Below are 14,564 nucleotides of genomic sequence, written 5' to 3'. Positions count from 1 at the left end.
GTCCTCTCCATGTGCACCACGTAAGCCCTAAAAGTAGAGACAAAACGCCAACGAGCTTGGACAAGCTAACGGGGCTGAAATGAGCGGGATAATTGGAGAGGATGAATATTCATTCTGCTTTCAGTGCCAGATATAGGAATATTGAATATGATTTATATGCACATAATTATCAAATATAGCTTTAGCTCGTTACGATAATTTTTACTTTAAGATAATTAATTCTCTTAAGAGTTTCTCTTAAGAAAAAACCTCTGAGAAATAATCCGGATGTGAATTTGTTTTTATTTAGCACTCAAACAGGTCACCCGCGTATTGAAATATTCACATCAGCCACCTTGACATGTCCACACATATATTATATTATAATTTATTATAACGATTAAATGAAAACCAGGAAGTAGAATGGAATAATGAAGCAGAACTTCACAAGTAATCTATTTGGCTACCTTGTGTTTATTCAAAAACTGGCAAATTCCGAATAAACAGGACATCTTGAGAGCGAAAATAATTATATGAATGAAACAACACGCAGGTTGAGACTGTAAAATTTCGACTTTATTTAAAAGTCATCTTTTGACTCGTATTTTTTATACTATATTTTTTATTCAGATTTTGACTTGCAAAATGTCCCGCAGTTTATTCCGAATTTGCTTTTTACTTTGCTTTTTTAAATTTTCGGCTGCATGATTTTTGTGTTTGTTCTCTGTACGTTGAACAGGAACATAGGATGGTTGTCCAATACTGTTGCAAGCATACGGGTCGCTCGTTTCGTAAATTTTTTTATACGGATGGTAAAGTGGTTTAGGCATTTCTATTCGTTAGAAGTAAGCAACCATTCGCACCATTGGTATCGAATAGACTCTTAGTTTACGATCCGTAAATAGACTATGTCGACTCGTAAACGCATTTTTTCGACTAGAACATGAGGCATGGAAACTAGCATGTGTCTAAGGCGTAAGCAGCTGTATCCCCAAACAGACTGTGTCCATTTGTAAATGTGCCAAGTAAATCTTGTCGATCCGTACCATTGGTATCCAATGAACTGTTCGTTTACGATCCGTAAACAGACTGTGTCGATTCGTAAATATAGGGAAGATGTGTCAAGGATAGGCCTCTGATAAGCTTGTCGATCCGTACCATTGGTATCGAATGGACTGTTCGTTTACAATCCGTAAACAGGATGTGTCGATTCGTAAATAGGGAAGAGCGCCGAACTTATATTGCTTCCCGTTATAAAGTGCGAATCAAACAAGGACACATATTTGTGTCAAGATGATGAAACATAAATTTCGCCATTAAAATTAATTTCTTCATGCCGTTGTTCTACACATTCCATCACGTAGCCCATATCATAAATTTATATATATTCGATATTCGTGATGCTTGTGTTATACGCTATAGAGGACATTCATGCAAGATATTACTATGTTTCACAATTTATCCAGGAGAAATAAAAACGCATACCTGAAAATTTTCTGCGGTCGAATATAGGTTCACCAGTTCTTCAAGTAACCTTCTTCAAGATTGAAGTTGAAATGAATCATATGAATGAATCGAACATTGATATATATATATATATATATATATATATATATATATATATATATATATATATATATATATATATATATATATATATATATGTGTATGACGATGTATCACGATGAATGACGATATATATGTACGACGATGTATGACGATATATAACGATGTACGACGATGTATGACGATATGCTTGAATGATTTCTTCGGTTATTATTAGCATGATGAAATTTACTGGTCGAGTGAAGTATTTACTGGTCGAGTGAAGTATAGTTATTTCATGAACTACGTAACGCGCAGTACAATTATTCCAAAAATAAAATATAGCGGAAGTTATTCGCATCAAACTGAACAGTCCTCAATGAACTAAAGATAACCAGAAGTTAAGGCAATGAAACTTTTATCATACTATGATAATGAACGTCAAGTACTCATTGGATATTGTTCGTACACGCAGTTATATATTTGATTTACAATACACCTAATGTTTAAAATTTTTCCTAGTTGGACCGGCGACTCTTCAGATTTTGCCAAAATTTTATTATATAATTAGTTAAATTATATTATAATTAGTTTATATGAATATAATTAGTTTAATTATATTATAATTAATTAGTATTAGCCCGAGTTGCACTCGTCATCGTATGGTATGACTAATTACATTTCAGCCACATCCTGTAGAAACACCTATATAATTAAGCATAAAGGTTTTTCAGCTCCTATTTACGTAGGATAATTATCGTTTTCGATAATACATTTAAAATTATATTAACGCTTTTCTGCCATCTGTTTCGCTACGAGAGCGGGCCGTATTAAGCCGGTTTTCCACTAGCGTTAATTTCCGCGCGAAGCGACATTTTACTTTTGTTTCAGAGCCCTCAACTGCAACCATCTGGAACAAATTGCTCAAATACAAAAGAATAAAATCGCTTCGCGCGAAAAATATCGGCTTTACGTATAATTAGGCCGTATGGGCCGCGCGAAGTTTAAATCCCCAGCGACAGCAATTAATTGGAATTAATTTCACCAAACAGTATACAGTAGAGATTCTGCTATGCAGTGTGTATTAAGGTTAATTGTGTAAAAATTGATGCTTGAACGGCTGCACTTACAGGCATTAAGTTATAGCTACGGGAAATTTAAAACAACATGCACCGCACTTGCAAAGCTTAGCAAGGTTACTGTTTGGTAAATCTGGCTAGGTACGTGTACTTATATATGCATGAGTTCAAACGAACTTGAATTTGCTTTTCTTTCATTAGCATGTATGGAACGAAAACATTTAACTCAATAAAAGTTTTATTTATCTTTGTATAAAAATAAGCTGAATAATCGAGTAAATTACGTACATATACTGTATATATGAACACATTTTATGTTGTTATTTTAGGATATATATTCCATATAATTAATGTAATAAAACAAGAACTATGTACTGCAGGGACTTTTTAAGGGGTATCAGCAGTGACGTAGCCAGCTTGACGATTTTGTCCCGCTATGTAAATTTCGTGTTATTATAATTATTCATTTCTTTAAAAATTCATTGTTTTAACAGTCAATAAACACCAAAATATTAGCATAGCGGGACAAATCGTCAGGCTGGCTACGCTACTGGGTATAAGCTATGAGCTGCACGGCCTGCACCGAACATAGCGATTCGCATTTAGTTAACACCTGAATATTTTCTAAGATTAAATGTATGTAATATAGATTCAACAGCAGCTTAGTCTTCCCTCTTGGAAGGTTATATTTCATCAAGATTAATCAACGTACTGATGGACATCCGGTCTATGAAATTTATCCCGAATGCGATTGCTGCAGATATTGAGAGGTTTAAACCGCTTCAGGCAGAGCAGCACAGTTTTATTGATCAAGTCAATCTTGTCTGAAAATCTTGCGTTAAATTAGGCGTCGTTAACCAATTAAAAATGATTCATTATATCGTTGATTACAAAATGGAGGAGGACATTAGGACACCGCGAATGCGCTCTGGTAGGCAAATTTTAGCTGTCTGAAGCTAATAAAAGTGGCAAAGCTTCGAATTGTCTGCGAAATAGAGTTATAAAACGAGCTTGATTGTTATTGATGGTACAAGCTACTTCATGAAGAACACTGCATGCACGCGAAGAAAGTGCCGGATTTAGCTGTAAGGATCTACCTATGTAAATGTAATATGATCCACGAGTTTTGTGATTTGCTTTTCGTAACAATAGTAAACAGTGATGATCACCCAAAACGAAACGTTCGTAAAGCCAAGTACAGAACTGTTCCGTGTATAAGTCTTAATTCTGGTTTTAAATTTCAAATTCAAATGACGCTGTTGGTAACAACGCTATTGGTTATTCATTTGTAAAGAATATTTTCATATAAAAATTCAGTAATTTTAACATGATAGCAAATTAGATAGTACTTTATTCTAAATTGAATTGAGATGAAGCAGTTGCTGCATGCATGAAGCTATTTCCAACAGCAAATGTGAAGGAGGAAGTGCGTTTTATGACTGAAGTGCATGCGTAAGTTTGTATGATATGAACGTGAGTTTGTGACGTGGTTCCTTCTAGTCGTACACAATATAGAATAATATCGCGACACATTGTCAAAACTGTATCCGAACTAGTTAATATCATCTCATGAATAATGATCATCTCATGATTTTAAACCCATGATTTCCATCATGGGTTTAAAAGAATTTATTTTGCTATTTTTTCATAAGGCATGATTTCACTCAAAAGCTTGATCTATCTCTGTAGAATTTAAATGTGTTTCTTTTGTATTATGTTAACCTCATTGTTACATATATTTAACCATGGAGTAACCCTCATATGTAATAACACAATTAGCTAAATGATGGTGGTGCTTGTTTCTACACAGCGAGTTATAGCTATATTAGCGCACTGAACTTATATTGGTTTAATTCTAACTGTATATAGTTATGCAGGTGATTTAGAAATTTTACAAGAAATGACGTCATAACAACGAAATGAGAATTGGAAACATGGGATAAGACGAAACGTATGCATGTATGCATTAGAAATTGCGTCCTAAAAGATTTCGACAACTGAGGGTTTTAAAAACGTATCGATTTTATATAATGATGATAATGAACATAAAATAATAATGGGATCAGGAACATTGTTCATATATGAAGTTATGAATTTACAGTAGTCGTAATCATTAAACATTTTGGAAATATTAACTCGAGTTGTACTCGCCATGTCGTGACTATCTATGCTAATTACATTTCATCCACGTCCTGTAGAGACACCAAACACTATGGTATAGGAAGCATACAGGCTTATCAGCTCCTCCTACTCACGTAATGAATAAATTATTTATCCCTCGTGATATTGGTCTTTCCGTTTATCACAATTTTCCCTGAAGGAAATTTAACTTAATTTAATTTTAAAAAAATTCTAATGGAAAGTTTCTCAGGTTTTGGTTATAAGATGTTCATACGCTCCAATTTTGTCGAATCCAGTTCACTTGTGATGTACGTCCAATTTTGGCAAAATTTTCAAACACCACTCGATCGTAGTATTAAGTCCAGTTGTACTCGCCATTGCATGACTACCTATGCTAATTACATTTCATCGAAGTCTTGTTGAGTCACGAAACATATCGTATACAACGTAATGAATAAATGATGTCTTTCACCCGCAGTCTTTCGTTTATCACAATTTTTAGGTCATATATTGTCTGTTCACACGACCCAAAAATTGTCGTTTTTCATATAGTCTTTTGACTTGCAATGTACGCGGGTAGCAAATTAATCAGAACCAATGCAGTACTGCTATATAACCGACTATACATTTGATTTGGACTCGACAAAACTCATTTATTGACTATCATCTCATCTATTGTCTGAATTCCATTCGACTTGAACAAAATGCGACGTATTACCCATATGTCTCCGTAAATTGTGTTTTGAAAATTTTACTTGTTTTTAACGTGCTCAGGCTATACATTGTGTTGAAAATCTTTCAGTGCAAATCCATTTTTTTGTGAATATAAAAAAACAGTAGCAGTTGAAGTTTGTTAAGTTATTGTAGCATTATTAGTGAAAATGTGAATATAATTAATACTCCAATATCGTTTCCGACAATTAAACTGATGATTTCACATTGTGTATTAACAAATCCACAACCTCCTAATCGATGCATTGCAGCGCAAGTCAGCGCCCGTAAGGATCAACACAATTCTGCAAGGCGTCGCGATTATTTGAACTTACATGGCGAATAACTTTAGTCCAGATCCCGGCAAGACTCCGATTCACCTAACTGTTACACAAATCCTTTCCAAAGAAATCTTTATTTTTACCGTTTTACCGTTTTCTTATAGAACATAGTTTGATCAAGAAATCACTATTTATTTAACCCAGATAATTACCAACCATTATTATGATATTTGCTATGCAGTTTTTCTATAATATCGTTTATTTTTAGTAAATCCGTGTAATTAACATCTCCCTCCCAGTTTAACTCTCTTCATGTGACGTGCGTAAACTTGATAAGCGGATTTAAAGCCACTTTCCACAGCTCCTTGAATCCAGCCAGCCGTAAATGATATGTTATCGCCAGCAAAATGCACATTACCCATTGGTTCCCACAAATATCTGTATAAGTTATAAGGAAAAGAGTTATGCCGGAGACGCCAAATCGTTTCAGTTTGCTTTTTCGCCATGGCAGCATGCTGTCTCACAAAAACAGTATCATGTAGTTTAACACGTTTGAGTTAGAGCAGTAAGTATATAAACCGAAGTATTGACTTTATTGGCGAGAATTAATCCTGGGATAAAACAATACGACACATAATCTTAAAATTTATTGAATTGAACCGTCAATTTATTGATCGATCTTTCAGAGTATATAAAATAATTCTTACCACTTGAAATGTTCAGAGTATATAAAATAATTCTTACCACTTGAAATGTGCATGGAATTAATCCTATGTAATATTTTCACGACTACAACGCACCTGACATTGTTGAATTGAGTGGTCTTCAAGAGTCCATAGGCACCTTGATAAGAGGGTTGGTTGTACCAAGCATGGACAATACATTTTTCAACTGCTCCTTCTTCTTTGATCTCAGGGTGAATTTCTCCAACTTGCTCAATTGCCTCCTTCTTTGCCTGCTCTTTGGTCAGGGAACCAAAAAGCAGTGCTTCATTTTTCCAGGTGTAAATCAGAATTATTCCTTGCTTGGTGGACGCGAGATAGTCAGGATCCGGCTTCACGTAATGTATTTGACCGATGGGTAGGTTGGTCTTTGAAAAGCCACCTTTGATGCCGTACTTCTCCTCTTCCCAGAATCTGGTCTTGGTTTGCAGGATAATCTTTGTGGAAGGTGCTGTGAACATGTCTTCAATGGCTTGATGATTCTTTCTGAGGGCCTCCCTGTCTTGCTGGGTTGGTTGAATTGGCTCGAAAGTAATTTGCCGCAATATGTTGACTTGAGTGGTAAGGATAACAGCCTATACATCAAGAAATTGCTAATGATAAAACATCAACATGTATCTGTTTTAAAACTACGTTTTTTAAAGCTGAAGTGTCCGGCAGAGTAAAATTGTCTTCTTGCCCAGTTGGGACAGGAAAAAATTCTGTTTAGAATTTTTCCATTGCTTAAGCGAAAAAGTTTGCGCTGTTTTCAAGGGAAACAGCGCCATCTTATATTATTTTCAGCGTTTCATCATATGATTTATGCCGTTTTTGAACCAATACTTCTTAATTCTTGTTTGGTTTCCCCCTCCTGCCCTAAATTTGGTAATTATTAAAATCAGATGGGACTGTCTGGTCACATCCGACCGCGGATCAGGTGATGTACCAGTTCTGGTCACACTGGGGTTAAAATTGTTATTTTCATATATGAAAGACGAACATTTCATTACCGGTGATCGCGCTTCCAGGCTGCAGAGTATTAGGTAAAATAATTATTACAAACGTGTAGAATTGGAAAAAAACACTTCTCGAAGTTTAGACAAGATTAACGGTGGCTCCATATAGAGTTTTGGAAATACATGGTGAAATCATGATGTTATACTTACACGTCACTATCGTGTTTGATTTCCTGCTAAATATTTCCAATTTCATGCCCAATTTCATCCCCAACTGCTTGGCATGTGGCAGTTGACACAATGTGTGATATGTGTGTAATCCTAATCAATGAAATCAGTAGCGTAGCTAGCCTGAAGATTTAGTCTCGTTTGTTATTTTTGGTGTTCAACTACTGTGAGATCAATTAATTTTAAAGAAATAAGTATTTATAATAGCTTTAAAATTTATAGTAGAACGAAATCGTCAGGCTGGCTAGGCCACTGAATCACTTACCCGTGCTGTGTAATGAGTTTCTGCTGCCGGTGGATTTGCATAGCAGTAAACTTTGACATAATCGCCGTTTGGCTGAGAAGGTGACGAATAATAACGAATCTTGTAAACTTGTTTCTTAATTTCGATATCGTTAGTGGTTAACGGGTGTTCTTTGCACTTGAAGAAAGCTTCTGGTAAACTGTGCATGCCACCCACTAGGGTATGCATATCAGCTGACCACCAGTTTCCCAGCTGATCGCGAAGATACTCGACCAATGACTGGTCCAGCTGTTGTGTATACGTAAATACAGAGTATCCACGAACTGCATCGTTGGACCAGGGCAAAAGTTTCCCAAGCATCGTGACATCCAAATTATCTTTATCATCATTTGTTAATTTAGCACAAATAACTTCTTTACTGCTCTCCAGAAAGCTTTCCAATGTAAACTGGCTCCAAATGTTGATCCAACGCTCCCACACTTTGATTTCCTGGTCTATGGTGGTCGTATTTTTCAACCAGGCAATCAATTGATTTGTGACAACACCCGTTGTTTTTTTGTAATAATCATCTAAATATATATTTAAAATCATATATAGTTAATTTACACTTTTTTCAATTGATTTCTTCAACTTTGAACAACGAATTTACTCTTTCTATACATAGGCTTAGGCAATCCGCATCATGCAACTGTAAAATGGACCGAAAAAAAACTTCGCCTCCAACCTTGCAATTGCTAGTTGCGATTTAGTAGTCTTATTAAACACTTTATTTAGATGTACATTATGTCAGAAACATATACAATACCGATATCGTTGATGTGGATGCCACTAATCCCTTTTCTCCAATCTGGCCAAACAGTGGCAAAATGGTTGCGTTCCCAAACTAAGGAAGAAATTGAAGAACATCAGTTACAGAGTTTATCGTAAAACAGCTGAAAATAGTTGCGATTTTGGGAATTGCCAGAATTTCCTTGTTCTGCAGGCCAATGACAAAGTTAACTCATTCCATTATATGAGAAATTATACATATGAATTGTTTTAATGCAGGAAAATCAAGGTCAACATGCTATGCATAACTAAAGCGGATTTTTTCAAATAAGAAAATCAAATCCTGCACTTAGAGGAAAAAAAGCAGCGAAAAAAAAGACGCGCTGTGAGGCGTGTTGGGAAGAAATAGTAATAGTTCGCTACCGAAACATTTAGGGCGCATGAGATCTTTAAGTAATGTTTACACGAGTGGCCGGTGTTGTATTGAATATAATATTTATGTGATATGAGTTTGTAATGCATAAGATTTGAATAGATATGCAAATCAGTTACAAAAACAAGTGGTTGTATTTTTCCGATACAACCTCTAATGTTTTTAACTTATTTGCATATCTATTCAAACGATAATTTGTACAGGTATACAGGGCGTGCGTGTGATCTAATTCACGAAATTTGGTTGCGTATAAACTATTCAATTATTCATGAATTTAACAATATCACATACACCGTGATTGCTCCTTCAGCCCCCTGCGCTATTAAATTAACTAGTATTCAAATTGGGCATTAAAGCATATAAATTATAGAGTTACTCTGGAGTTACGCTGGTTATTATGGAATAGGAAATAATGATGGGACTATATTTTATCGATGGGAAAAGATCGTTAGCTCGGGAGCAATGTTCATATAATATCCATGTTAGCAGAGCGTAGAAGCAATAATTTTCAAAAGGAACCAATAATCCTGAACGTGAATAATATTATACAAATATTAGCATTAAATTTAACATAGTATTTTGGTTAATGTGCTTCTGGACCACTGTTCGTTTTAAAATATTAGAAAATATTACTTCTTCCGGTCAGGAAAATATTTATGCAAAAAGAGATTCAACTTTGTTATTATGCGATCAAAAAATAGATATAAAGATTTGCTTTAACACAGCGTTAAATGAAGAAATAAGATATTTAAAAGGATATCTGCATGGCGGCCCAAAATAAACGGAAGAAGTGAAAAAAATTGTTGCGCTATTAAATATTCCATTTAGTGTGTATTAAAGCATGTAAGAGTAAACATTTATTTAAGATGTATAATATCACATACGGTTTGATTGCTCCTTCAGCCCGTAAATATAGGAAAGGCCTTTTTCATCGTAATTTGGAAACGCTTTCGTCTTTAATTTAAATTTATTTATATACCCATCGGTCATGAAATGGGTTTTAGTGGCAGACGAGCCAACACCATCAGGCAATCTCATCGCTCCGCCTGAAAATTCAAAAGGATGCATATCAAAAATTTAAAGTGACGCAGATTATAAGGATTTATATGAATAAAACGTTTATGATACAGGTAAAGGCCTGCAGTTTTTTGACAGAAAATAAGGAGGAACAATAAACTGTGTTTAACGGCATGGTCGAAAATACTAAGAGTATAGAAACAATTCAACTTGAAATTAATGTTTGTTGGTAATTATAGCAATTTATTTCTAGAAATTTTGCTTCAGTGGGCTAACCTTCGCCAAATAGACCAGGTGCAAGGCCTGCATCTTTTCCATAAGTGAAAACTCTTCCACCATAACGCTCAGTCTGCTCCAGGATTTTCACTTTTAGCCCTACCCTCTTCAACTCATACGCTGCAGAAAGACCAGACATACCAGCTCCAACAATAACGACGTCATATTCAATTACGGGGGTTTGGTTCGACGCCATTTTTGTTGTTGGAGGGGCTGGGCTAGGTTCTTTGTCGCCGTAGTGAATATAGGCTTCGTGCAAGTTATCATGAAGGATTTTTAGCATGAACTTTTTTAAATAATTACTCTGCTGAATGATTGGTGGGTGTTGGTCTTTCATTCTTTCCTTGAACGGTTTCACATCTTTCAAAAGGTGCATATTTGCAGAAAGAAAGTTTGATGCCATGGTACTAGAAAAAATGAAGTATAGACTCCTTACATCGAAAATTAGCAAGTGAATCATACACGGCGGAAGGCTAATATTTACATATCCACTCACATTCAGCACTTGTATAGCTCCTTTTGAAAGTGATTGTTTTCAAGGCCGTAGCTAGAAACTTAATTGTGGGGGGGGGTGTATATTCATATATTCATCTTATGCCTGAATGATTTCTTTTGTACGCTATTGTTGCTATGATATGAGTGTAAACATGAATATTTAACAGTTATTCTGCGAACACGAGTCCTATATGTGCTGATAACACAACTTTCAAATTTATTCGTAATTCATTCAATAGTGATTAGACTTTTTGTAAAATAATTGAACAATTATCCAGTATTGAACATTTTATTACAGAAAGGCAGAAACAACCGTCCTTTCGGTGCACTTTGGTGTATTTTTATGAAGGAAAACTTGAATATCATCTTCGCTTAACCCCCCAAATCTTGCCACAATTTTGTTTACGGTTCTCTACTAAACAGATAATTATGAGCAAATATCGGTCTAATACAGGGTGTCTCTCGAGGGCGGCGTTTATTCAAGGGAGGCGTTTATTGCAAACTCGTAACAACTCTGAATTTATTGTGTAATTTAAACGCCAATTTAACCAATACAATCTAGTGGTAACGGCAAAATTCTCTGCTGTTACCACGGAATTACGCATCGCAGAAGTTTTGGAGAGAGAGCTAAGCAGCAAAGCTATGAAGTATAGCCACTTTGAACTTAATAACATTCAAATTGAGAAAAATAAATTTCCACGACTGCTTTAGATTCAATTTTGTCCTTTTTTTGTAAAGATAGATACTTGAATTTCTTACAGTGGTTATAAATAAATGCTTCGAATAAACGCCGCAATTACGAAAAGGTTGCGGCGTTTATTTGAGGGCGGCGTTTAATGATATTTTTGCTTGTCCCTGCGGCGTTAATTTGAGGGCGGCGTTTATTCGAGGGAGGCGTTTATTCGAGTAATTACGGTAATCCTTCATTTAAAATGCTGAAAGTCATTTTAGCTGAACTATGGCGCAAACCCGAACAATATTAATATTCTTGCATATTTAAGTATTTGCGTTTTTTTAGACACCCTGAAGACAGCCAATCAGATTGCACATTAGCTTATATCCAGCGGTTGTGTATATAATAAATGAAAACAATCCGCGAATTAAGCGGTCTAGCTACGGCTTTTTTATATCAATACCCTCCCCCCAACATACACTTAACGATCTTCTGCCATAATTTTAAAAATGAGCTGGACGGCTCTTGATGGTACAAGCTACTTTATGAAACTGCACGTAAAGATAGTGTAAGGTTTAGCAGTAAAGATCTATTCAATATGATTGACGTTTTGTGATTTGTGTTTTTTGTAACAACAGTGAACAGTGTTTATGATTCATTCTTTTGAAAATCAATTCTTACATCTGATTGTGTTTAATTTGACTGTCATCCAATGGCAAGGCCTGTGGGTAGTGTCGCAGCTCCTCGCAAGAATGATTTTCATTGGCTGAACTTTACAATACATTTCTGTTTCAACTAATAGCATATAGCTTCGTTCTTTAGAAAGCATAGAAAAGCATTATACAATTGGATGAAAGCTTCCGAGAGCTGCGACTTGTCCCAGGCTTGTTCGTATAGATAAGTACCAAGCAGTTTCAGTGAGTCAGAATAATATATAAAATTACGTACTTGGCCTAATCCAAATTACCTTAAATAACAACGCGATTTGCTATTCATTTCCATAGAAGATTTTAAAAAATTATCTACCAATATTTATATTGTTGCAAATTAGATAGTAATTTATTCTGACTAACCCTGGATACAGCAGTGAGCGAAGGTCACAAGATCAGTATTGGATTTGTGCGGCAAGATGACAACAAAGAAGTTCTACCTGCATGTTATTGAATAGCCAGATTTAAAACAGCTTTCTTTTATAATTGACTACCATCACCGCACAATTATTGGAAAAGCAACATTCGACCTAGGCCTTGAGTGTTCGGTACTGCAATAATGTTTTAAACGTTGAACAGCTGCTCACGCTGGGAGAGTGTATATGAACCGTCGGCTTTGTGTTAATACAGCAGGTGTCTTGAATTTAAAATTATGCTGCGCAATTTATTGTGCGCGCCACTAGATCCACCACCGTTAAATTCCGAATATAATAGAAATGTTTGCATTTGATTCATTTTATTTATATTAAATTTGACTTTATTTTACTATATAGTGTCTTAAATGAGAGCAGTGCGCAAGTGTCATAAGAAAGTGAGTTTGGACGTGGTGCGTAATATAGAATAATTGACGCATTGTCAAAACTGCATCCGAACTGATATTATCTCTATGCCCAATAATGCCACGAAACTCGAACCATGCTATAAATACATTACGGAATTCACGAGGGAAGAACAAGAAAAAATCCTCAGTCGTCGAATACAGATCTTGAATAGGAAGCGATCATCCTGGTTTGAGCCACATCGACATTAGAAATGAAGTAAACAAAAAGAGCAATTTTAGGAGAGCAAAACAAAACGTCAGATGCATGAACCATTTTTTCCGGTATCGAAGTTTCCTGCATTAATGCACAAAGGAGTTGGTTTCAAATACAGTAAATTTGAAAGTTTTTTGGGGGAGGTTTTCATAAAAATATGTCAAATTACATTACACCAGACAAAATATACATTATCCGCAATTTAACATGCCTTGTCTTCTAGGCTTAATTGCGGAATTGTACATGTTGCGGAATTATCTTTCTAGATCTAGTGTTCCCAGCAAAATATTTCATGAAACTGCTGTTGTGTTTTTAATGCAACCTGTATTTCATAGCATTTATTCTTTTCAGACACCCCTGGAGTGAAGACAACGAAATTCAGTGAAGCATTAGAAGTGTCGGTCTTGCTCCTTCATCTGGCACGAAAACATTTCAAACAAAAGCTTGACCTGTCTCTGTATAATAAATTAGCTGCATGTATATGATATCATGCAAGTAAATTTCGCGTATATGGCCAACACCCCAGTATTATAACACCCCATATAGCAGCTACCGTGTTTATTGCATGTAGTGTTAACCTCATTGTTACCGTATTTAACCATGGGGTAACCCTTATATATGTAATAAACACAAATTATCTACTGCAAAAGTGTTCAGCTTGGTTTATATACACAGCGAGTTATAAGCGGCACCGAACTTATATTGCTTCCCATTAAAAAGTGCGAATCGAGCAAGGACGCATATTTGTGTGCATGAGAATGGTCAAACGATAAACAACTCCACGCAAGTAGTCGGTCAAACGAGGTACAAGCAAGCACAAGCAAAATTTGCGATGGACTTGCGTCCTCGTTTGATCCGGGCTTAACTGTAAGCAGCTGATTCAGAAGTTTTACAAGAAATGGCATAACAACGAATTCAAATGAGAATTTGAGACATGGAACAAGATGATGAAACATAAGTTTTGCCATAAAAATTATAGTTTCTGCATGCCGTTGTTCTACACGTTCCATCATGTAGCCCATATCATACTTATATATATTCGACGATATTCGTGATGCTTGTATTATACGCTATGGAGGACATTCATGCAAGATATTACTATGTTTCACAATTTATCCAGGAGAAATAAAAGGGCATACCTGAAAATTTTCTGCGGTCGAATATAGGTTCACCAGTTCTTCAAGTTACCTTCTTCAAGATTGAAGTTGAAATGAATCATATGAATGAATCCAACATTGATATATATGTATGACGATGTATCACGATGAATGACGATATATAACGATGTACGACGATGTATGACGATATGCATG

General features: G+C 35.5%; 1 protein-coding gene across 1 annotated transcript; it reads right to left on the bottom strand.

Moving 5' to 3' along the window:
• Positions 1-5,855: 5,855 nt before the first annotated feature.
• LOC114538711 (putative L-amino-acid oxidase YobN) lies at positions 5,856-14,450 on the bottom strand. Its single transcript, XM_028559753.1, has 7 exons — positions 14,391-14,450; positions 10,340-10,746; positions 9,931-10,092; positions 8,651-8,728; positions 7,867-8,414; positions 6,517-7,013; positions 5,856-6,154 (listed from the first exon to the last, which is right to left on the bottom strand). Exons 2-7 carry the CDS (start codon positions 10,740-10,742, stop codon positions 5,998-6,000), a joined length of 1,845 nt encoding a protein of 614 aa, XP_028415554.1. The 5' UTR covers positions 10,743-10,746; positions 14,391-14,450; the 3' UTR covers positions 5,856-5,997.
• Positions 14,451-14,564: the final 114 nt, after the last annotated feature.

The sequence above is a fragment of the Dendronephthya gigantea genome, unplaced genomic scaffold (assembly GCF_004324835.1).
Source record: "Dendronephthya gigantea isolate DGI-Jeju-01 unplaced genomic scaffold, DenGig_1.0 000003F, whole genome shotgun sequence".
Classification (NCBI taxonomy): domain Eukaryota; kingdom Metazoa; phylum Cnidaria; class Anthozoa; order Malacalcyonacea; family Nephtheidae; genus Dendronephthya; species Dendronephthya gigantea.
Note: the sequence above shows the minus strand (reverse complement) of the source record. Positions and strands in the feature narration are given on the sequence as shown.